Raw genomic sequence first — 26,275 nt, 5'->3', positions numbered from 1 at the left:
AAAAAGTTCTAAAAAAAACCATCTAGCACCCACCCCATCGATAACACAATCAGTAAAGCTGATGAAACATCAACATAAGAGATGAAGCCTTTTTATACTTTCGAAAATAATAACAAAACAAATATACTGTGATACAATTAACAGAAGTACGAGTGATATAAAAACAAACAATCTTATCAATATAAAAGCAAAGTCATGTTTCGAAACAAAGAAACGCAATATTATGGTAGCACATTAACACTCGGCATCTATCACGCAATCCAAATATGAAAATGCTGTGTCAATTCTGATTTTCTATAAGAAAACTACTACAATTTCTGGTGTACACCAACTTCAATGGAGATCTAGCCCACTACGTACGCATAATCACTACAAATCATTTTCTGCTTCTCAGGGCATTGTTCAAATAAAAGATGTGGAAATCGGACAAAAATTTAAGCGAAATGAAAATGGAACACATCTGCATAACAGAATAACATAAAATGAAATATGAGTGTATGTGAGATATGATTTCCAATGAAAAAACACATAGATGAAGTAAAGACTATAGCAATATAAAATATATCAAAAATTATTTAACGAGAGATATTTACCCGATAAGATATACCATGAATATCTTAACCAGTGGTTTCCAAACCGTGGCCCTGCGGACCAATTCTGTTTTTTAATATGGCCCGCCGAACTAGAGTAAAAAAGTTTACCATTTTCATGTTTTCACTTTTTTGCATTCTTGATGCCGGCTTTGTTACGTCATTATCACAGTTTAAGCATGTGTATATTCATATCAATTTGATTATATCGGTATCTTAATTATACGTGCCGTAATTGGCCCGTAGGACGCGGTTTGAGAGCCACTGATATAAAGGAACAATCTACCGTATGAATGCTATAGTTTGAACTTATGAAAATAATATAACAATAGTTCAATTCATTTAAATCTAATCCATCTAATATATAAATGAAGATTGGCTACATTTATGAATTTTTGCTTGTATGATTAAGCATCAACACGAAAATCAAAGTATAATGTGTGAATGTTGACTTTACTATGGGTGTATTCTTAAACGACTATATGATTTTTTATATAATAATTTAAATAATTATTCAATATATATTTCATACACAAATACAATAAGAAGCAAACAAAGTGGATTCCTGTTAATAAATACTAATGACATATGAAACCTTGGTGAAAAGCAGTACCTGCTACCAAAAATAGAATGTGATTTCAAATTACTAACTTTAGGGAAACCGCCAAACTTTTGAAGCCTAGAATATCTGAAAGTGATAGGATTTTGTAAATGAAAATTTCAGAAATACTACAGCCAATTCACAGTAAATAGAATAATCTTTAGAACTATACCAGGTATAGAAAGCTTCTGGGGTTGGGGCCTGGTGTAGTTATATATCAATGCCACATAGGAATGCTTAGAAGTGGTGGAACTTATGCTGAAGCTTCATCTGATTCTCTTTATATTATCATACATGAGTTGCACATTTAATAAGCTACAAAAAATTTCAAAAAAATTTAAAGAAAAATAACAAAAAACTAACTTAAAAAACAATGTCAATGTTATTTTCCTAAAGGTTTATCAGCAGTGGAGTCATAACTCCTAATAAGCTGAGATTGCGTAACGACGCCTCGCTCTTCTTGCGAAAACGCAAATCCATGATGATGACTATGTTGCGGCGATATGTACCGATCATCTCTTGATGTCGAAGGGAGTTCGTGAGATTCCGCACTTGATTGCGAACCTTCTCTGCGCAAATGTGTGCCGAACATGTTTCGCAACAAATGAGCTTTTTCTGTCAAGCTGTAAAAAAAATCATACATTTACACCAGCATTACACTGGAAGGAAATATTTGCAAAACTCGCTTATTTTTTGACCATTATTCGTTAGTAAGAATTATGGTGAATTTTTATGGTGTTTATTTTTAGTATTATTCGAAACTTATCAGGTAAAAATTAGCTATGATGTGATATAACACACAGTCATTTGTGCAGCATATGGAAACGAAATTCACTTTGCAAATGTTTTCAAAGCACCTAAATAACCAAATTGATACAATATATAACTAAGATGTTATTTTTCAGTAATTATAGATTTAATTCTTATAATCAGCATATGTTCAAACTATTTAAAAAATAACCCAACTACTTAACAAAAAAAAAAAATCTATAATATGCATAATATGTACATGAAAAATTATGGCAGAATAAATGCAGTGATATTTACAGCTTGACCTGAGTGACATAATGAAATGAAATCATTAAATTTGATCTGCATTTTGATGCTAATCACTTCTGTCCTAAAAACTGATTACAAAAATAGAATTGCTTTCATTATTTTCCTGAAGTTAAACACATTATAACAAACTAGGTGTACATTAAAAAAAAAATTTATTTTATTTTTCAAAATCAAAGTAATTGTTTTTCAGCAATAAATATCCCATAAATCACAAATTGAAACTTTTAGTATAAAAAGATAGTTCAAATATAAAATCATTTGTCAAAAATTAAACCAATTAGACACAGACACAATCGTTGTTTGATATATTTAATTCAAATGTTTATAAATATGGACATGATAAATTGAAATAAATGGCAACTTCAACATGATAGAAACATGGCACTATTTAACTACTTCATAAAAATGTGTTTACTTGATATGACCATGCTTCGAAAATGAAATGGAAGTCTACAGAATCAAGGATTTTTATGTCTAAACCATGTGCATGCAAACTTAAATAAAACAAAAAAATACTTTCTTGAAAAAATATTTTCAAGTAATTGACGTTTTATTATTAAGCTTGTAGCAGGAGAGTGTTTGATTTAGATAGGGTGTCCATAAAATCATTTTCCAATTTTAATTTTGATATGAAGTCTGTTCTCAATATATCTTGACCAGGTTTGTTGTTTTTAAATCAGTAATAGTTCAAGTATTTTTACTTCATTTAGTACATCTGTGAGGGCCAAAGAATATATGGTATCGATAAATTCCCTTTGCAATTTAAAAAAAAGACTTTATGGATACACTATATTATAAGAAGCTGAAGTTACAAAATATTAAATTCTTAATATTTTTTATGGCACAGTGTAATAGGATAACACTCAAAGTGAAAAAGGATAAAGAAATGACCTGTTCCCAACACAAACAAATATTATCTCCATTCCAAATAAGAAAGTTATTTTTTTGTCAAAAAGAAACCAAATAGACCCCAAAGAAATGGCACTTGCGTATCATGTGAACCAAGATGGCAGACACCGGAATATGGTATGTGTACCATAGGTTAGGGTTCGGCCCTAACTTTATTCCAATTTTCCTCATTCTAGTTCTATTACGAGTTCAGGGACTAGCCAAGTGACCAAATATTTGGACCTGAAATTATGGCCTGACCCTAACCTGGTACACATACTACATTTCGGTGTCTGCCATCTTGGTTCACATATTACGGGAGTACCAAAAAATAGGTTTGATACAAACTGGAAGGTGACAATTTTGTGGTGGTCAGCAAATATAGTTTTGATCATTAGTATACAAGAAAAAGGGTAATTCTTTGTGTTTATTTTAAAGAAATAAAGCTAAATTTCAAGTTTTTAAAACTGTATCAGATTACGAATAGATTCAATTATAAATTTAAAACCTTAATAATAATAATAAAAAAACAAATGTTACTCAAAAAATTGAACTTTTAACAGAAAAGTGTATTCTATAAAAAAAATTTGCATGCATTTATTTTATGTTGAATGATTGACGCACCTGCATTCTCCTCATATCTAGTTATAAAGATAGGATATAACTCATAAATTCAATTTCATTTTATGCTTTTGTCACTTTTTGTTAGAAAATAATGCACTCCAGATACAAAAAAAATATATATAAAATTTTTTTGCTCAAACACCAAACAATCATACAAGTGTTAATTATCAAAAAGATTAAAAAGCAAAAGGCTTCAATATAAAATAATTTCACTCAACACAACAGCAATATGCCACAATGTGTAATATATAGTATAAACTCCACAAAATTTTTTCTTAGAAATATGATTGAGAAGGCAAATGCAAAAACATGGGTGTGAGAGATGGGTATTTTTGCCAATAATTCAGGAAAAAAACTTGATTTTCTGATGACGCCTCAATTAGGATTCCCAAACGTGTAAGACGAAAAAAGCATTGATCTCAATTACATCAGCATTAAACTGCTACCCAAGCTTGATTGGACGTCCTGCAAATAATGAATCACAGTAAAAAAAGCAGACTTTTGGAACGGGTGTTCCATGTAACATTTTGAGAAATGAACAGGGGTATCTGGCATTTCCTTATTAACAAATATCGACCTTGGTGATATGATCATTATTTTTACAAAATTGGTTATTGTGGGCAACAAATATATACCAAACCAACTAAAATAGGAGCACAAAAAGAGACAAGTCACCCCTAATGAAAATCACAGCTCAGAAGACTATTATATTGCAATGCATATCATAACGCTGAGTGAGAAAAAGAGCGCATATTACATCAATGAAAAAGCATTGTAATTTCGCTGAAGTTTCTATACATGGTGAAGAAGATTCACAGAAGTCATCAGAATAGAGAATAGGATCCTAGTTAAAGCAAAACAGATCAGAGAATAAAGCATAGGTTGCAGAAGGATTCATAGAAAGCACATCCCGACACACATTATGATCATTTTTGTGCACAAAAACAAGCTTGTATTAATTTAATATACATATGTTGTAGAAATTTTTTCTTGTCGTATTTAATATTAATGCGATCTAATTTTTTTCCAACACGTCATTACATGTATTACAGAAAGTTAATGCAGGATGACAGGATGATAAATATTTGAGAAGTTAAAAAAAAAACCTTTTTTTTTTTAAATTTTATGTCATAGGTTCAACATTATGAGGAAAATTGAGATGCAATTCGTGACGTGTGTCAAATACTGTATTTGATATTTGAGTTTCCCTTTACACTTGAGTGTTTTAAAAATGGGAATGTGCAGTTCTCAATGTATTCTATGTGAAGCAAACATATGTATGCCTTTTTTTCATACCAATTTATTTTTTGAATTTTGTGTGGCCCAATTCAATTTTTAAAGGACAGCCAGTTTTGCCAACTCTTGCAATATCCTGTTATATGAATCATAACAGTCAAAACTTCCGATTCCTAATATTCAAAATTGATTCATTTTGTAGCAAAATTATGTTTAACTGCTTCAAAATAAACGTCTTTCGGTCTGAACAAGGCTCTATGCAAGCAGCCACTGATATCGAACGATTTATAGGGAGCTACTATCAGGTCCGAATTTTCCTGGTTTGGCATTGCCTACCCATTTTATTACACCCTGGGTGAGGTGGGGGGGGATGAAATTTGAACCCCCAAGTTTTCAAAAAGAATCTTGTCTAATCAATTTAAAAAAGAGTGAGATTTGAACATAACATAAAATCGTTAAATAATGCCACAGCCCACAAGTTCTACCCCTACTTTTATACACAACTACGACTATCAAATATCGTCAATTATATCATATAAAACAGCATTTCAAATTTGTTATGATGTTCAACACAAACTTATCTTTCTCACAAAGAATATTCTAATCCAGGGGTGAGCAATTACTTTTCGGAGTGGGCGGGTTACAGATAATAAAATTGGTTACTGGGCCGGAGGCTCAAAACTCAATATGGAAAACTATGAATAAAAACCAGTGTACTATTTACAAGAGCTAGTCAAACAGCTTGGCTAACGTTTATATAATGATAAGCATAATGTAACATCGGGGTCATTCATTATGACGTTATTTTCATCGATATTTTCAACATAAATCCATATCCATTAAAATTGTAGTCATAAATTTAGCAGACACAAGTGGGCCGGATGAAACACTTCAGAGAGCCGTATTCGGCCCGCAATTGGCCCACCCCTGTTCTAATCTAACAACAATGAACCGGTAATCACTATTTGAAAAGTATGAAGCTACTTGACACAGACAAGCAAATGATAATGGTTGCATATGTTAATACAAACAATGACAAGCACATACAATAGCATAAGCTACGACTCACGATGACAGACATTCTTACCCACATTCGATCACAAACGTCACAAGAGAACAGAGGTTCTGAAGAAAGGAATATTCAACAAGCTGATATGAAGCACACACAATAAATCAGAAATAGTTTTTTACTTAACGCAGGGGAGTGCAACCTTTAATAATAGAAGAGTGCCCAATACAAATAACTGAGTGAAACCGCGGGCTGCACCTTCATTTAACATAGGCTTTCTCGTAGTAGTCTCATACACAAAAATTTTGGTTTTCGATCTCATGACACGCGTTGTTTGCTTTTCACAACTAGGTATAGGTTTTGCAACGCAGATGGATTAGAATTTCTCGCATGTATCAGATTAGACTAAATCGAGAACTCGCTTTGCAAGGCACACACCCTTCAAAAATACCACTTTTCCGCGGGCTGCACAATTTTTTATTGTGGGCCACATTTGGCCCGCACACCTCAGGTTACACACCCCTGACTTAAAGAGCCATGAACAAAATAATTTGAGTTTCGGGAAATACTCCGAGACTCACTTATAACAAATAAATATTTCTGATTCCAAAAAAAAATTGCCAAATTGGCAATGCAGATAACAAAAAATACATATAGTGTTTATAAAGTCCTGTTACAATTTTTATTTTATTATGAAGCCAGTGATTTTTTTTAATCAGTGTTTATTTTAAGTTTTTCACAGCTTCACATGCCCACTATAAGTCGTACGAAGCACATCAAAGTTCTTTTACGAAATTTAATATTTTGACTCTATGAACACCCTGTAGTATATTTGATAATGATTCTGGATTGCACAAAAATAATTTCCACAATTAAATAATGCACTGCTGACAATTCTCTATGCTGAATAGAAAGAACTAAACGTTAACATAAAATTAGAGATTTCTTTTCTTCTGGCATGTAACATTGTTTAGAAAAAATAAAAATTGAACAAAACAAAAACAAAAATTTTTTTAGAAACGTAATGTTTATTAATGATAGGGGTAATATTTGTCAATTTTCCTAATAAAAATCATTGTTATTATTTCATTTTTATTAACCATTGGAACGTTTCCATTTGCAGTTGCGCCTGTATAATGTCAAACCAAACACTTTTATATGACAGACTGAGATGGGTAGCTGGACTAGGATCTTTTCGGTACATCACACATTTCATTTTGTCTGAATGCTGGAAAAAAAGCAGCTAAAAATCCCCGAATTTTTTAGTTTTTCACCTAAAATTGTAAATCATTAAAAATAAATCGATAATATGGCATAACTCTCTTCTATATGCAGGACTGTCATCGATTTAAACCCAAAAATAAGGACACCAGGAAAACATAATATTAAGGAAACAAATAACGAAATGTTATACACAAAATGTATTCATGCCAGTGCAACCCATGTCTAATCATACTTTGCACTAGAAAGGATTTGCTGCAGGAGTTTTTCATTCTTGGAAACTATCTGTTCCATCTCACTTTTGAGTTGTATTTTGATTCGATATACACAAACTGATCTTGGTCGATAGCAATAGGATATTGTTTTGCCATTCAAGCAATTAATTTGCTGTTATTACGTCATAAATGCGCAAAGCAATAAATGAGGTTCTAATATCATTTTTAGCTAATCAAACATTTGAGTTGACTAATCTGTGCACCCGGTATAAAAACCTCGACCCCTAAAATAAGGACACATGTCAAAATAAGGCCAAATCTTAGAAATAAGGTCGTTATGGCAGACCTGCCTATAAGTCTACTTTCCATTGCGAGAGTCGCAATTGATTTTAGTGCTATTTAATATGTAATTAAATGAATAAAAATCTTATATCTTTACTAATGAAAGTATTAAAATGATTATTTAATTTTGATTATCAATTTAAAATTTGCTTTGCTTTTAGGCATAAGAAGCCAGTGATTAATAAATTAGGAATAAGTATGGGAAGAAATTATAAATAATTAATATGACAAAATAATCAAGTGAGAATGTGATTCTATTCAACGTGAAATTCTTAGTAAAATTAAACATGATTGGTGCAATTTTATAATTGAGTTAACATAGGACGAGTGTGGATGGAGTGATTATATTTTGCCGATTGGTAAACCACACTTCAACTTGCCTTCATGCTTTTATAAGCGGAGTCATTGGGACACTGAAATTGACCGCAGTATCAGCCGGTTCAACAGGTTTTTCTTTTTTGAAAATTCTGATGAAAATTTAAAATCCCAAATATGTAAGCTATATTTTGACTCCTTTTTCAAAATATCATGGTATAACAACAAAGATAATAGGATGTTTGTATGGCAACTTAAAAAAAACGTTAGCTTAAAAGCTAATGAAAAAATCAAGGGTGCACCAGAACCTCGTAGATGCAAGAGATGACTGTACGTACCCCTTCGTAGTTGCTACATCACATATCTATTTCTTAGCTGTATAAATTTGAATCATGGGTACACTATTTTATTTTTTGCAATTTTTCAATTCGGATCTCCAGAAAAATTATTTAATTTATAATGAATTCTGAATGTAAATGGAATGGGAAAAGAAAAAATACAATGTTGATATATTTGTAGACTGAAAATTAGCTTTGTACTTCATTGTTATTGATGTTTCCAATACCTAGTGTATATATTGAACAATTTTATTTTGAATACCTGTACTTCTAATTTTATCAATTCAATGTACCAGATCCTCCATTAAAACTCAAAAAACAGTTGCCAAACTAAGGAGCCGACTTATACCCGCATAACTCTGATTGCACTAAATATTTGGCTTATATGCGCATAACTCTGATTGCACTTGAACGACATGCTATTTTATAAATCAATATCGTTAATAAATAAAATTTCCAGACATTCCAACCAACAGGAAACAAATGAGAACAATAAAACGCCACACAGACAATAAATATATTAGTTTTATCAAAACCATTCAAAGTATAGCAATTCATCAACTATAGATACAGGGGTTACAAGGACATTGTATACTAAACTGCAGTTTTTTTTTTGTTTACTCCAGATTCATGTGGCCGTTACCATGTAACATGATAGTAATTTGAATAAATAGGAATAACATAATCCATAGCCTAACTTTTTCAGACAAAAACAAGATATATCTTATTGAACAGTGCAGAATGGACAGTTTGTTAAGTTAAATATCTTGTTTTGTTTGAAAATATATTTGCTATTTCGGAGAAATAAATTATGTTATTTTTACAAAATATAACTTTTTTATCAATTTTTTCTCAAAAATTTAACGAACCTGTAACGTGCTTGTTCTAAAATATTCATTCTCGGATTGAAATGTTTTCTTTCCAATTCCTGGACTTCTTCAACTATCGTCTTACGCAATGTTCTTCTAAGCCTAAATATTGAAAGAGGCAATTCAATATTAATAAGATAGAAAGGTCTTATTCAGAATATATCATTTATTTGTTTGAATGAAACCTTTCCAAAAATTCCATTGATACCAAAGTTTGTGTATGGAAAACAAATACAAGCAAGCTCGGCGGTGTGGCGCATCGTGCTGAATGCTAGGAATAGGGCTCCCAACCGCACCCCTGATTACCCTGTGTGGGTTCGCAGGTTTAAATCCTATGCGGGGTTAATTATGTGCGAGAGGATCGTTGGACTCATCGTTGCCACTGGATGGTTCATGTAACGACTGGTAGGTGGTGGAGCAAGCCACCATAAAGTCCATGCATCTGGAAACATATAACTAGCTAACTAATCCCATACCCGACATGGACTGGTAACCGGACGAGAGTTCGCTATATGATTAAGTTGTCTCATCGGCTTTCTTCTCCCCCAGGATAAATATTTGTAAATCCTATCTTATTCCCGTGACCATTGTTCACATTATGATCAAGTCATGTAATCAGATTTCCTCACTAGATATAAATATGACAAATCCTATCCTATTATGACGATAAAGACTTGAAGTTGACTTGACAAGTTGAAAGTAATACCAGACTTACACTTTCCAAAGTAAATCTCTCATCAAAACAGTGAGAGGTAGCAGCAGAAGTCCGATCCAGAATAACGGACAACTAAGAACCATGTCTGCTTGTCCGAGCATTTCACTGGCGATCGGAAACACAGGATAGAAATGAGAGTATACACCAAAGAAAACGAACCAAAATAATATGCTTCCCCATATAGCTACATGTGTAAACTGAAAAATAGTTTTATTCAAAATTAAGGACAATACTCATGACAGTACCATATAGAAATTTTACTAGGGACTTAATATGGTGACCTGGTGTTGATAAATTTAGCATGGGTTACCACTTATCATAGAACATTAGATTGGACACTCCAAGCAAGCTGAATAGTATATTAATATATTCAAAATCAATATGAATCATAAAATGTGATAAATATCCAAGAATTGAAAATCTAATAATATTTTGACCAGTTTTGTCCAGGAATATACAAACAAGACTAATACTTACAACAGTCCATGTGTTAGATTCAAGAGCAGCTTTCAGAGACACCGTGATAACAACATACTGAAAAAAATCACAATTTTATTCATTTGGGCTGGGTTATGTATGAGGTAATGTTCGCGTAGTTAAAAACATGTTGATGTGATAAAATTTATGATACTCAAAAGGAAAACGAAAGCTATTACAGATTACTCATTTTATTAAGATTGTTGGAAGTGATAAATAAAAACAACACTGCAGAGAGAAAAAGGTAACATGCGCACAAATTCTAAATTTTTTTAAACGCTAATTCACTCAAACATGTACACACATTCACAAGCCATGTACACTCATTCACTGATAACTATCTATATATTTGAATATTTTCACCCGCTGATTTCTAACAATAAGTAAAAGTCCACTATTTTTGGAAGTACAAAAATATAATTTCAATTGTGCCCTTCTGAATTGCCTACTCAATAAGAGAGCGATGCTCAATTATAAGGACACAAAGTCCAAAACAATGTTTCGTGTAACGCCGTGACAACCCAGAAACAGCAGTCACGCTTTGCGGATCCAAACCCGCATTCCCATGAAAAATAAAAATATACCTAAATTTAGGATGAAATATCAGATCTCATAGCCATAGGATTCATAGAAAATTTACGAATAAATAAAAGTAATGGCCTTCTAGAGGAAAATTCAATCTTTAACCAACGAAAATTTAAAGAAATTGGTCCTTTAGTGAATGAGAAAAGCGATAACAGTTCAATTCATCTGTTTCACTTCATGTCCAATTATTGAAACCGAGTGTGAGATTTGAGTCTGAGATGGGTAACCTTCGATGCTAACAGAGTTCAGTTTAACACTTTAGCCATTACCGCCCCAAAAATGAACATTTATACTCACAGTATAAACAAAATTTCCTAAAAATAGATAACCTCCTGTCCATCCCTTTATGAAAGCTATATCTGAAAAACAGTGATAAATTGTTAAACAAAACGAACTAAATAACGGTCACAGTCAGTTATGAGGTTCGTAAGAACCTACTCTTGGAATGCAGTGATAATCAGCAAACTATTCTAGTTTTTTGTTTTGTTTTAGGCATTAGACGACCGCAGTAAATTAATAATATGCACTGTAGCGACAATAAGCGATATATTTGGCGCTTGTAAAGTTATGTATAAGATCAGGGATGAGCAACAGAAGGCCCGCGGGCCACAACCCGGCCCATCAAGCCATTCAGTAGGGCCTTTGTCAACACTCCCCATTAAGCATAAAATCTTAATCTGACAATTTATGTTTAAAAAGGTGCTCACATGGATAAAATACCTAATGTGTTATTGCTCTCAATACGTCACCTTTGTAATTGTAATTTTTTAATTCGAATTTTATAATCCATTGTGTACATGAAAAAACTACATTTGTGTGGCCCAGCTAAATGTCTGAATGTTGGTTATATGGCCAACCGACAAAAAATGTTGCATACCCCTGTTTCAGATATATGTAAATCGTGTCTCGTTAAAGTAGCCTACAGATATGATATTCTAGTTGTTCATATCATGTAACATTGTATTGCTATGGGTCTATAAGTTTGGCATGGTTTTCTGAATTGAGGGAACCTGTTCTTAGTGAGTTTTACACAGAAAAGAACATGTTTTTAAAATTTTGAATAACATCACTGGTTAAGACAAACAGATAAAAATTATAGTCTATAATTGTAGTTCGTTATTCATAAATAACAAATCAGTTCCCAATATCCATGTTCAAAATCTATAATCATGAATAAATAAAATTTCACAAACCTTGAGTTAGCATAAGTAAAGGCAGAAAAAATAACAACAAAGAATGAATGACTGAATTAAGGAACATCGTCCAGAACACACGAGCATTGTATTTTACAGCACGTTGTGATATTGAATAAAGTGCTGGATGTTTCATCATGCTGGTACTGCTGCATGTTCTTTCAAACAATCCAAGACTGAACGGTGGCAAGGCAGTGAAAAACTGAAAAATGAAATATATTAAATTCTTATGTCTCGCTAAAAAGAGAAAAATTTTCAGTCTTCAAACTTGGCCGGCCATGAACACTCGAGAAACAGCTATGAGATAGCAAGTTCGGTACTCCCGTAGTATGTGTACCATGTTCGGGTTAGGCCATAATTTTATTCCGATTTTCCTTATTTTAGTTCTATTACAAGTTCGGGGACTGCCTGTATTAGCCAAGTGAATATACTACCCCCTTGCCCATAGGTTTCAGTTTCTTTACACAACTTGATGTAAAGTAACCGAACAAACTTAGTTACCTCCATATTGGTACACATATCGCAAGTTCCACATAACCGAAGTTCTTGGGAAAAAACTTCAAAAATAATTTTTTTTGTCTGATTGTTACACTGACTAAAAGGGAGAGTTCACAACCAAAGGAATTTACTGATTGAAAATTTTGAAAACACTTGAACTGATTCGCTTCACAGCCAAATCAAGGGCAGAACACATAATATAAATTTGATTATAAAATTAATTACAATTACAAAACTCTAACTCTTTATTCATAGCAAACTTTCTCAAAACCCAAACCAAATTCATAGTTGAAAGGAACAGAAGAATGTCGTTATATTAAAGCAGATACCCATAATTTTATTAGGCATCTGGCATTCCTCAGTCCTATCTCAAAATTTGACATATTTAATTTAATACTTACAACATTGTACAGAGCAATAGTCCATCTTTCAAATAAAATCTGACCAGAAAATCCATTGACAAAAGCAAACCAAAACTGAAAAAGAATATTTTGAACATAAAAAAGCAAAACAAAATGAAATTCTAGTAGAGTAATGGGACTTCATATGTTCAAAACCAAAGTTTTTTTTTTTTAATTCCAAATATTATAATTCATGAGAACCTCTAAATCTAAAAACAGTTTTCATTTTCCACTCACCTCTATCAAATACAAACAAATATTTTTATAGAATGAAAAAAGAATGCATTTCGCAAGTCGATTATAGTTCCAAGCTCCATGAACAAGCAGCAATCTCTTGAGAAAACGGAACTGAAAACAATTGATTTAACATAAGATTTGGTCTAGTAAAACAATTCCGATGAAGAGCACTTCAAATTAGTCACAATACAGCAGTGGTTCTCAACCTGTGGTACACGGCAGCTTTTCAAGTAGTACGCCAGCAGCTTTAAATTATTGCAACAATTATCTTTTGGGTTGGCTGAAATACGCCGCCAACGTTTTCTCATTATCTTGCATACTGTATGTATTCGCTAAACGACGTTTATAGCGCTACTAGTCCTTTTTTAGAGATAGTCTTCGTCTATTTTGCGTGTTACGTCACAAAGGATGTTGTGCCACATAAAAAACTCCCATAACGTGTTTCTTATGCCATTTTTCCCCACCCAAAAAAGGGCTTTGTCGGTGGTACGCGGTCAGTAAAAGGTTAAGAACCACTGCAATACAGTTATTATCAACTATCCAATTAACATAATTTTTGAAGGACATTTATTTGTGCATTTCACTCCGAAAAAGGCAATGTACAAGCATCTACTGATATCTAATGATATGTAAGGACCCACTATTTTCAGAGCTGACATCTTTCTAGTTCAACATTGCCTTCCAATTTATTAAAATCTGGGCAATCTACCTGTGCGATTGAATAATCAGATGAATTAGCAGCTTGTAATCCTTCCTGACCACTGATACCAACACCAACATGAGCAGCTTGAATCATACTGACATCATTAGCCCCATCACCTATAGCTAATGTGATAGCTTCACAGTGCTTTTTCACCTAAAAATTCAATAGTAACATTTTTTCAAGTACTTTCAAGATCAGATAATAATCGCATCAGACACCTTGAAATACGGGGCATCAATCAATGATGAAGATAATGCTTTTTTGTTAAAAAAAATTTTCAAATATGGCTAAGAAATTTTTTTTGATGGAAGCTGTCGCTTTTTCACATGAAATGATGATGCAGGCAGACCATGTCAACAAGTGGGATACAGTATTAGTTTATGATAATATTTCCATAAAAATTTTGAGAAAATCTTTCCAGGAGCATAAAATTCTTAGTCACTATGTTGACGTTGGCTAATTGGCAAGATATCGACAGTGCTGTAACAATTAAAACATTCGCTCCAGACAAAGAATGAATTTCAGCTAATTTTCCAATTTTGCTGTGTTTTATCAGTTTTTGATTGAGTTTCCGAAATTTGAAAAAACCTAAATCAAATAACTCAGTGGACATTGTAAACCGGTTTGAAATCTCCAATTAACTAAAATTTTCTCAAAATAAGCCTCAATAACTGCAATTGTAAGAAGTAGGAAGAATTATTCTGAGGTCAAGGGTCATCCAGATGGTCATTCGCAATTATGTTTGCAATTAATTAAACAGCCAGAAAATCATATATATAGTTTCAGTTAAACAGTTCATAGTTCTATTCTACAAGCCAAATTAATACAATATCAATTATTTGATATAAACCCTTGCCTTAGAATACAAAAATCTCACCAATTCTACAACTTCTGCTTTCTGCATAGGTGACACTCTACAGCAAATAACTGCTTTGCATGAGAGAGCAAGATCTAAAAAGTCACTTTGTGTATCGCAAGCTAACGCATGCTTCAATGTTGACCCAGAGACAACCAGACCAATATTATTTTCTTTGCGAATATTATCTGTACCTATATTCGCAAGTTCGCTTCGGATTGTTTGTCTTGTTGCCTGTGATATGTAAAAATTGAAAGTTTATAGGGCTTTGTTACTGGAGATATTGTTGTTGTTGTAGGATCGTTGTTGTGAAAAAATCGATACTCTCCGCAACTGATCGACCAATCAATTTCAGATTTTCAGTTCTTAAAAATATTCACTAGGAAAGCTAACATTCTTCTACTTCTACATTTTATGGGGCCCGAAAATTTATGCTTATTGAAAAAATGTCATGTACACAAAATTCTATACTTTATTTCTATATTAAATATATATATTCGATATTCGAAGTTCTAGATTTTTAGAATAGTTTTATTTTAGAAATTATCACTTACAGTATGGCTAAAAACGCCATTTATATTTTTGAAAATCAAAAAAATAAATTGAGAACATATCACATATTATCCAAAAAAAATTTAAAAATTTTTCGAAACAGCAGATTATTTGATTTTGTCCATTCCTGCTATACAAAAATTCCAAAATAATGATAAAACTTACGTCAAGACCGTTTTTATCCAGTATAACAAGTGACATCGAGTCTGTTAACAAATGACACGAATATCCGATATTTATCGCCGTTTCTTGTTTATCTCCAGTTAAAACCCAAATTTTGATTTCTGCCTTTGACAGTTTTGATATAGTATCTGGAACACCTTCTTGTAATTTATCTTCTATGGCAGAAGCACCGACCAGATGTAATTTTTTTTCAATTAATTCGTAAGCTTCCTCTAACCGTTGTTCTCGGTCATTAATAGCGATGCTAGCTTGATAGCAAGTCTCTTTCCATTCCTAGACGAAGAATACATTTAAATACAAATAAATACAATACAATTAAAAAATATCATAAAATGACTCCAAGTGTGATATAGTGATTGTACCTAACAACTATGTATGGCATCACAAATTTATATCTCTGGTCCAAATCATGCTCACCATCTCACCCAGGGTATAAATTAGGCAGATGGGAAAAGCAAGGCCAGTAAGAAAATTTTCTTCCACAATATGACGATTTAGGCGACTCCGGGTCGTAAATTTGTCACCCAACTGGCAACAAACAGGCGGACAGACCTCGTGCCACTCTGGAAAGCATGGTGTTTCGTTAATCGTTCAATATCGTTAACCGCCGGCCTAATTTTTTAAATGTAAAGTTTACAGCAAACTTTTTAATTTTACCATAGGCTAATTTTCTTTGAAACCACCCACCAATCATACCGTCTAATTTCTTGGGTGTTCCGGGGCAAAAAAATTTGAGAATGGCTGAGCTAAACAATAAATATTACTACATACGTGAAGAAGGTTCAATACCTCATATTCTGTTGGATCTAAGTCAGTGTATGCAAAGCACAATGTACGAAGACCTTCACATGCATATTCTTCCAGATGTTTAGTGGTCGAGTCTAAAATTTAGTTCAAAAATGAAAGACTTATTTTCCATCAATTCATGCATTTGGGAAAACTTGAGAAAATCAGAATTAACAGATAGTTATTTTTATTGATGATTTTATTGTTCACAAAAATTTATTAAGACAGCATTCCTACAAAAAGTTATGATCCTAAAATGTTGAAACATCCAATTACATTCTCGCAGCATCACTGGGGGTCCATTCATTCCCAAGAGGTTGACAACTCTCCAGTGAACTAATACAAGGGTACAAATAGCCTGGAAATGGTTGGGAACCACTGATATAAGGGTCAACTTGTCTTAGTTAATGAAAATGGAAGAAAATAGAAAGCTACACAAACTAATCTAAAATATCAACATACCTGTGTACTCTGAATCTTTCGCCAGCCTTTCATATATTACATTGTCAGCACCTTTGCACATCAGTCGAATTTTTCCATTTGGTGTACGAACAATTACAGACATTCGTTTTCTGGTGCTTGTAAATTCTAATACATTCAATACATCGTATGTTTCTTTGGTGCCGAGCTAAATAGGAATTATTGGTAATTAATAAGCGAAAATATTTATATATGCATGTTATAACACAGGGTGATCCAAGGATGCAGGGCCCCGAAAACTTTTATCTTGCTTGAGAGCCGCAGTAGGAGAAAACCCAAAACTGATCAAAACATCGTGAGTTTACTCACCTTAAATATATTTAAGAATGAGAGATTACCGTACTAATCAGTTTTTTAAGGAAGATATATAAAGCCTTTGGTTATTTTAAAAGTACCTCCCGAGAAATATCATGGTATTTCCGGTATCTTTTCTCATGTTTGGTTTTGTTATGTCCAAAAACATATTTCAGGTGTTTAAAATCCATAACATCATAAAATATTCTACTTTCATCAGGTATAATTCTTAAATGAACTGACATAAAATGAAATCGAATCACAAAAATTTTATTCATACCACATCAACAGTAACAGTCTGTGGTGTTCGCTCCGTGAACTCAAATCCTAATTTTTGAGCGGCTTTTACAAGAGCACTTTCATCCGGTGATGAAGACTGATACCTGCACCAAATACAAAGATGTTATTGAAACTTGTTTACTAAGGGGTAAGTGAACTGTTTGTTCAATAAATAGTCAACAAATAAGTAAGCTTCATTTTGCACATGATGCAATATTTGTGAACTATATAAATCATGACTAAGCAAGTTTGTTTGTCTTTTAGTTAATAACTGTATAGCGGAAGACAAGCAGTTCGTTTTTGATACAAAATGTTTTTTTTATTAAAAATTTGCTTGAAGCAAGGTTACATGTACTCGCTCTGAAGTAAAGAAGACCCATCTCTGAGTAAATTTGCTTAGCCAATAAAATGTCAAGAACTACTGATATTACATTAAATAATGGTGGCTCATTACTTGACAGTAAACGCTGATTGGTGTATGACATAGACACATAACTTTCAATAGTTATCTACAAATTAAGACTAATACATTTCAATTTTTGGTATTTGGGAATTCTAATCAGAAAATTTCATGATGAAAGTCAGATACTTACTTTTCAAACTATTTTGTTTTTGCATTTTACTGATAGGAAATTAATAGCTTACTGATAAATAAAATTTACTGATATAACTACGGTACTTAATTTTATGTTGTGGGATATATAACAAACTACTTTGTTTTTGCTTTTACTGATAGAAAAATACTATCACTTATAAATCTATCAATAATTTTCTCAGTTTTTCATGTTTTCCCGCTAAAAAAAAACTTTTTTTGATTCCTTCCCACGGAAGCTCAGGTATAGAGTGAAACAGAAATTGGCTGCTTACTGGACGCCAGAAGGAGTGTTTGGCCTTCTATCTTTCTCCGGAACGACAGTGTGACAAACCGACATTAGTGTGAGGAAGTGTCTGATAGCTGTACCGCTTTGCTATTAAAAAAAAAGAATTACTATCAAAGGGTAGTAAAAACATGCATTCCAATATGCAGATATTTGAAACCTTGTGTTTTTTAAAAACAGTCACAGTCACTAAGCAACTGAATATTTATTGATCTCATTAGGAATACAATCTAATATTGATTTTATAATGAAATGTTAGTTCTTACATGACAATACAAAATTCAGAATTTTTAGTGTCAATATTCAATATAGTATTGTGTAATTTTTCATTCAATTTCTTGAGTTCTTGCTTTAGTAATGCTCCACGTCAGATAAAGTTACTGTCAATACTGCAGTTTTACTGAACAGTGAACACTTCTTTTTATCGATTCGATGCGACCGACAAAACTCATCGAACCCTTTCTAATATGGCAGAGTGATAGTCTGAAGTGAGGGCTTGAACCAAAGCACTCAAAAACCACTCAGCAAATGCTTGATTGTCTACACTCTACACGTTTATGAGTAAGTGAAAATTTGTTGGAACATTTGAGTGAAAGATGTGTTATTCAAACCTAGCACTAAATAAATTTGAGTTGAAGTTGAAAAAAATTTCATACCTTCCCATTATGCAGGTTCTTTAGTAATTCTGGATCATTGAATGCAAATTGACTGTCTTCATTTTCTCTGGGAAAAAAAAAATAAAATAGTATAAATAGAAGTGTACTATGCACAGAAAACCGTTTAGTATGAAATTTTATACCAAGCTTTTAAAGACAGGAATATTTAAATATGGAATTTTTTGAACATATTAGAAATGAAGAAACATGACTAAATAAATGAGTTGTAAAATGAAAAAGCCTTTCATATAATATTCAATTCTTTGCAAAATGCTTCAAGAATTTCAACATTTCATTCAAAATCTTCATAATAAATTTATTTATAAAATACTAACAATTATTTACAACTTGAACTAGCAAGAACTGCATATACAAAAATTAAGCATCCCAAATTACTCTTCCAAAAAAATTTAAAACATGCATTTTCACAACAATTAATACTAGAAATAGCATGGTTCTATAGTGCCACACACCAGCACATAATGAAACTGTGGTCTCCTTAATGTATCGAAAATTACGCAATCAATATGACAATGGGTGAGATCTGAAGCCATTATAAAATTGACATCAGATAATAAGAAATTCAAGAAGCCTTCAGAATGATAATGAACAAGCACCGGAGCACACACAGACTAACTACCAGTAAATAAAACTTTTAAAAGATGGCCTCAGTCTGACAATGGTAGCTTGTGTACAATTAATCATATGCAGAATTTTCAGTGGTAAAACACCACATACCGCGGTATGGAATGATATATTCAATAATTCAAAATAGATAATTGCTTATTTCATAACATTCTAATGAAATATTACACAATATAATTGGAATTCCAGGAGGCAAAACCACATCTCAAATCAGTATATTTTACATAACAATGGCACACCAGAAAGTACTGTGCTGTGAAACTGCTGACGCTATGTAAACTTTTGAGGCACTTATTGTATTTATTACATACAAATATATTACAAAATATTTACATAAAAATTGACAAATATAAGGTTTGATTCACCGAATCATGCATGATGAATAAAACTAATTAGACTATTTAATTTCTAAGACGAGGAAATTCTAAACAAGGATTATTAAACAAGCTGAGTAAGAACCTTTGTGCTGTACTAATATTATTTACCTTTTCGGTATTATTGTAACATATATATTTTTGTACACTTCATAAAGTATTAAATTGTACACGAAAGCCAGACTACGACAGACTAAATGGTTTGATATGACAGAAAATCAAAAACGTCAATTTCTGAAAAATGTGACGTAAGATACTTTGGTTTTACAGTGGCGATATATATATTCATTTACAAACAAATGAGCATGATTGCATCTTAATTACATTTGGGTGGGATGCACTGTAGTTTTACCAGTAATCAACTAAAAATATCCAGAAATTTTATAGTCTTATAAAAACCTCAGCACACAGGACATTTTACTAGTAGGGCTGGGCATGTCGAATACCTGATGATTTCAGAATCTTGTCAAATTTTTTTTTTTGAATTGAATCTACAATACAATACCTTAGATATTTAAAACTGTATGTGACTTTTTTATTGATTTGTGATGGGTCTTCTAGGAACATAAATTACCGAAAACATAGAAACCATCGCTCAAGTCAGTTCGCTATTTTGTAATGTACAATAAGAAACATGTTTCATAAATAACCCACTTGGAAGAAAAGAGAAATGAGTCAGAATTACACTGTAAAAATATCGCTTCAACAAAAATATTGAGGAATTCATCTCAACCTTTGACGGACAAAAAAAAAACAACGTGGCGCAATTCAAAATTTTCGCTTGAACTGATTTTAGGAATTTTACTATTTGAATTCAGATATTCGATTCAAAATACCCATCCCCACTTACTTGTAGCACAAATATAATGTAAATCAGTTATCGCTAACATTAATTTCACACAATTAATACACAAAATACCTATTCTATGTTATGTTGAATCCAAACATTAACTATGACAAACACACAATTATAAGCAGCATTCTCAATATCCAACTACACACTGATGGCAACTTACTCCTCTCTGGATTCATCCACTATATCATCAGAATAATCCATATCCGATGTTCCTTTATTGTTATCGCTAACCATGGGAAGCAATGAAATGAAAATATTTGTTTGGTAATATCTTCACAAGTGATTTTCATAACCAACATTTACTTAAAATGCGTATTGATGAAAGCTAAAATACTTAGAAAATGTATAAAAATCATGTTTCTAACAAAAATTTGCAACGAACCAAAACGTTGATTGAATAGCATCAAGAATAGATTTAAAACAATCGAAACAGATTGTAGAGAATTATCACACCAAATCAGAGTTTCTCAAACTGGGCCTTCAGTATCCATATGGGGCCGTGTGTGGTTCTTCGGGGCTGCGAGCTGAGACCTCTAGAAAGTCATGGAGTAGTTTTTTCGAAGGGCAACAAGCAAAGGCATTCGCTATGTACTACCATTCACAATGACTACATTAATTAGAGTAAATTGACTGTGAATTGTTAAATTTATTCGAGTGTAATACATTTCTATGTTTGATTCCCATTTGTTGGTTTTTTTATTACTAAACATGGTATGAAAATACATTTAAATCAAAAGTAGGTAATTTGTAGTTGTAGATGATAAGGAGGTTGTTTTGAGAGTCATTCGAAAGGGGTCACAGATTACGAAAAGTTTGAGAACCAATGCACTAAAAAAACAGTTCTACAAATTCATATGAACCAAAATAAATGTCATAATCAGGATTTGTAATAATTCCATGACAACTAGTGGCAATACTAAGTCAATTTGAAAATAGGATTTGCTTTTGGATGAAGAAATCAAGTGCTGATATTTCAATCGAAGTATTTTATAATAAAGAACTTAGGTTACAGAAGGCTATGATTAGACCATACAGCAAAATTTCGGATGTAAATACACACCAAAAGTGAAAAAAATATTTCAATTCCAATTACTTTACAAATTTGAACAAAATATCTTCCTTACCCATATTTGACACCAGCGACAGTACATTTCCTAAACAGCATTACATTTCTTGTTAAAGTTCCTGTCTTATCAGAAAATATATATTTGATTTGCCCGAGTTCCTCATTGAGATTGGATGTTCGAGCCATAGCTGGAGTATTCGACTCTGGATCATACATCTCAATGTCCTAAGGAAAGAATAAAGATAACATACTTGGCAAGGCAGAAAATATGAGCAAATATAGGAAAGGCGTTTTTCCCAGCATTCACTGTGTCGGAGGTTATTTTCAAACTGGGCTCTCGTCTCCCTTGGGGGACACAGAGGGGTGCTCTGGTGGCCACAAACAAATGACTACTTTATTTAGTCGACCTGTAACTTGTTTAATTCTTCTACTGTAATGCATTTTTTCACTTTCGTCTGTTGGCTTTCTATTATTAATGAGGAGAGTCTTCTTTTATTGAATATTAACAGGAGGCCATGGAGTGTCGATGTTGAGAGTCTTTGGAAAATGTCATAGTTCATGAAAGTATAGAAGATATTTAAAGTTTAAACTAATCCCAATATTCAAATTAATCACAGGAAACGGAAAATTTTCATCCAAAAGATAGTAAATACACTTACGGAGTTGATAAATATTGCTTGTATAAACTTCACCACTTCAAGAGTAACTAACAATGATATTGGAACGAGGTTGTTGTACAGAATAATAAAAGTAAGTAATTCCATAAAGAAATGACGAGCCCCATGTGCTGAAAAACAATGGATACTACTGAAAAGATGAAATTTACTCCTGCAGTATAGAAATAAAAAATAAATGTTCCGATCGGATGGAACTTCACAGAAATACAATTATATGAGTGTGCAGGAAGAATCCTGAATTGATGTACATGACAACATTTTCACAAAATTAAGAAAGTTTTTTTTTTCAAATTGATAAAAGTATAACAATGTCCAAGTATTTCTATTCAATATAAAGTGAAAATATTACCAAAATTTGGTTACATCATGAGCATAACAGGGTATTGATTCAAAAATAAAGTGCCCCAGGGCAGATATTTTAAACAATTTCCTCATTGAGGGACCAATTTCAATGTTTATTGAAAGGAAATCCTTATTATGACATAACAATTGACACAATTCTTTTGATCACCTGCAAGCTGCAAGCAATCTTCAAATGAGAATAAAATATACCTGTTTCGAGAGCCTCTAATATTTTATATTTAAATGTCTGAATTTCGTTAGATAAAATTGATATAATGAAATTATGAAAAATATTTACCGTCGTCTGGGAGATACCAGCTTTCAATTTTACTGGTTTTCTTCCATATCTCACTTCCTATAGCAGACGTCAATGAAATGACAATAAGTATAATCATCAAAAACCAAATCTATAAAATAGAATAGAAAATTAGATAAGATAATATAAAACTATGATGAATGATAAAAAAATAATTAGAATTTTTTTTTTATCTAATTGGCAATTTGTATTAATTTTTGAAAAGTATATTATATTGAGAATATGTGTTGTGATATAAAAATGCGAGCATTAATTTGAATTCAATCACATATCCTTCATATTTAGAACCCAGTACCAAAAAAGCTAGCCCCTCACACAAACTCTAAAATTCAAGTATTATTTCCGTATTTTTTCGTTTGTGTTTTACTTGGAAAATTGATCATGATGGGCATTGATTTTTTTATTTACCCTATTTTGAAATTATATATCCGCGGAATTACGAGCCACTTGCCGAGCATCTAACGTTAAATATATTTTATCTTATTTCTAATTTTTTGGGGTGCTGCTTTCCCAGTCAGAAAAGCTGTTAATTTTTTTTATTTTGCCGCCTATTTAGTTTCCAATACATGTTCAATTCATTTCTTTTTTCGGTTTAAAATCTTATTTGTATTTACTCTCATAAATAGTATACCATAATTGCCCCTTGTACAAGGAAAGCAAGTGATCAATTTTTTTAAAATTAAAGACAAAAAAAAATTACTTTGCATACTGTACTGTGATTTAGTAAAAAGCTGCTTGAGCTAATTTAATAATGATTATTACATTACCTGCATATTAGTTGTTTTGTCCACGTTGGACATTTTCAAAGGAGCTCGATTTGCATTCATCATTAGTTTTGTGTCGTGACCTGTATACACGACAATACCAAATACCCATTGCGTGTTCCTCAACATTGCACCTCTAAGAAGAATTTGGTCTCCACCAATTGCAATAGGTCTGAAGAAAAAGTGAATTGGTTACATTATAACAAGACAAAAATGGTTGTTCTGATGGAGAGAATTCATCACAAAATAGAGTGTGTAACTATGAGGTAATTCAAACAAACATAACCCAGGTCATTTGAAACAAATCATAAAAAGATCTAACTCTTGTGCAAAAGGTTCTAGAATACCGAAACTTTTGGGTTCAATTATACACAAACTGATGTTCAGGTGTTAAAAAATTTTCTTTTTTTTCGTAAAGGCAATTAAGAAAATTATGGGTTCGTTTTTTGAGTCACCCTGTATAAGCTCACAATCTACAAATACACAAAAGATTTAAAAAAAATTCTTTACCGTTCATTCTCAATTTGTAGATTGCCATTGAATTCATATAAATGTCTGTTGGGAGCTTCACATTCCACTTTTCCATTAAAATTATTAAGTTCTTCACTAGTTGTTATATTTCCAGTTTGTTGAACTCCCTTCAATCATGAACAAAGATAAAAATTTCCAATTTTACACATTGAACATTGAAAAGGTAAAGAAAATGAAGATTAATATTACATTAGTGAACCAGTTGGCATGGCAACGAGCCAGAATCAAAGTAATTCAATTCTAATCAACGACATTCTGAGGATAGCAAATAATCAATAAGTTCAGTCATAAAAAGAAGATTAATTACGTGGTATGTTAATTCAAGGTGCTAATGGGCTCATAACTTTCACCAGGAAGACCTGGGACAATTCTCAAGAACTATCGCCATTTCTACCATCTATTCGCAATGGCGTCAAATATACGATGCAGAGTTATTTATAAATTAATTGAACATTTTATCATGCAATAAAGTTCATTTCATTTCATAACCATAAATCTTGCTTCTGACGATGAGTTAAATGAGGAAGTAATGGTCAATGGCCTGATATCTGCATGAGCAGCATGATGCCTTGTAAAATAAGGCATTCAACAACCAAATAGATTTATATCACTTCAATAAAACTGTTTATCTTGTAGGCCAATATCAACTTAAATTATACAGGGTGATAATAAACGCCGGTTACAATTTCAATTTTATTATGAAGTCAGAACTCAATATATCTCAACCAGATTTATTTTATTTTAATCAGTGTTTATTTTATTTTCTACTTCATTTAGCCTGTACGGAGCAACAAAATGGTATCTATAAATTCCCATTGGAAGGTAAAAAAAAATATGAGACTTTATGAACAACCCTGTGGGATGCTCATAAACTCTGAAGATGCTCAAATACTCATATCATTTTATGTTCAGAACCATTCATAGAAATCCTGAACTTAACAATTGAACCTAACCTGTCTAATTTTCAAGTTAGTTTCTCCATCTAAGTTAGCTGTTTCAATATAACACATAGCTTGAGGTTCGCTTGATGACATCAATATGAGATCAGCAGGAAAAAATTGACCGTTGATTACTTTAACAACATCACCAACAACAACCTAAAAAACGAAACAAGTTGGTAAAACGATGGTTCCATCCTACCTTGAGATCAGTGTACCTTTCCACGAACTTGAAGTTGGAGACCAGGTAAACATAAGTTATAGTTATGGTATATTCTCACATATAAATCAACCCCCTAAAAACGCCCCCAAAATGGTGCGATCAGAGTTATGCGAGTATAAGCTGACCCCTTAGTTTGGCAACTTTTTCTTTTTTGAGTTATATGCAAGGTATATCTGCATGAAGATCAATTTTGAAAGTCCACAAACATAAAAAAGATTCTGGGTCATTTAAAATTTCATCAGAGATTGATTGAAACTTATGACTGGCCTGACCAATAAAAAGATCTGTTACCAAATTGACAAATTTTTACACAAAAAAAATCCTATTATCATAAAATCAAGTATATCAAATATAATCACTTTTAAAAATATTCAAATTGTTATGGGCATTCACATTTCTATCAGAACCAAATATCAAACAATAATAGTTTATACAAAAATATGATTAAAAGCATAAGACAGGC

At 32.2% G+C, this 26,275-nt stretch overlaps 1 protein-coding gene across 8 annotated transcripts in view; it reads right to left on the bottom strand.

The window, feature by feature from the left end:
• Positions 1 to 75: 75 nt before the first annotated feature.
• The window catches only part of LOC120341670 (phospholipid-transporting ATPase IB-like), a 32,914-nt gene continuing 6,714 nt past the window's right edge, over positions 76 to 26,275 (bottom strand). For 3 of the 8 annotated variants that reach the window (XM_039410230.2, XM_039410231.2, XM_039410232.2), the window contains 23 exons: positions 25,605 to 25,748; positions 24,631 to 24,758; positions 24,124 to 24,292; positions 23,339 to 23,447; positions 22,681 to 22,808; positions 22,080 to 22,246; positions 21,116 to 21,181; positions 19,081 to 19,147; positions 18,414 to 18,514; positions 17,548 to 17,650; positions 16,956 to 17,121; positions 16,497 to 16,588; positions 15,690 to 15,980; positions 14,994 to 15,206; positions 14,123 to 14,269; positions 13,414 to 13,524; positions 13,177 to 13,251; positions 12,278 to 12,479; positions 11,382 to 11,443; positions 10,500 to 10,556; positions 10,023 to 10,219; positions 9,308 to 9,409; positions 76 to 1,814 (listed from right to left, as the gene is read on the bottom strand). In XM_039410230.2, the coding sequence (XP_039266164.1) occupies positions 1,574 to 1,814; positions 9,308 to 9,409; positions 10,023 to 10,219; positions 10,500 to 10,556; positions 11,382 to 11,443; positions 12,278 to 12,479; positions 13,177 to 13,251; positions 13,414 to 13,524; positions 14,123 to 14,269; positions 14,994 to 15,206; positions 15,690 to 15,980; positions 16,497 to 16,588; positions 16,956 to 17,121; positions 17,548 to 17,650; positions 18,414 to 18,514; positions 19,081 to 19,147; positions 21,116 to 21,181; positions 22,080 to 22,246; positions 22,681 to 22,808; positions 23,339 to 23,447; positions 24,124 to 24,292; positions 24,631 to 24,758; positions 25,605 to 25,748 (3,138 nt within the window). In that variant the 3' untranslated portion in view covers positions 76 to 1,573. Of the gene's footprint in view, positions 1,815 to 3,762; positions 4,228 to 6,085; positions 6,124 to 8,165; positions 8,253 to 9,307; positions 9,410 to 10,022; positions 10,220 to 10,499; positions 10,557 to 11,381; positions 11,444 to 12,277; positions 12,480 to 13,176; positions 13,252 to 13,413; positions 13,525 to 14,122; positions 14,270 to 14,993; positions 15,207 to 15,689; positions 15,981 to 16,496; positions 16,589 to 16,955; positions 17,122 to 17,547; positions 17,651 to 18,413; positions 18,515 to 19,080; positions 19,148 to 21,115; positions 21,182 to 22,079; positions 22,247 to 22,680; positions 22,809 to 23,338; positions 23,448 to 24,123; positions 24,293 to 24,630; positions 24,759 to 25,604; positions 25,749 to 26,275 lie in introns of those variants that run through there. The other 5 variants (XM_039410234.2, XM_078120217.1, XM_078120218.1 and 2 more) reach the window with 5 other exon arrangements.

This window comes from Styela clava, chromosome 14 (assembly GCF_964204865.1).
Source record: "Styela clava chromosome 14, kaStyClav1.hap1.2, whole genome shotgun sequence".
Classification (NCBI taxonomy): domain Eukaryota; kingdom Metazoa; phylum Chordata; class Ascidiacea; order Stolidobranchia; family Styelidae; genus Styela; species Styela clava.
The sequence above is the reverse complement of the archived record's forward strand: the minus strand, read 5'-3'. Positions and strand labels throughout refer to the sequence as shown.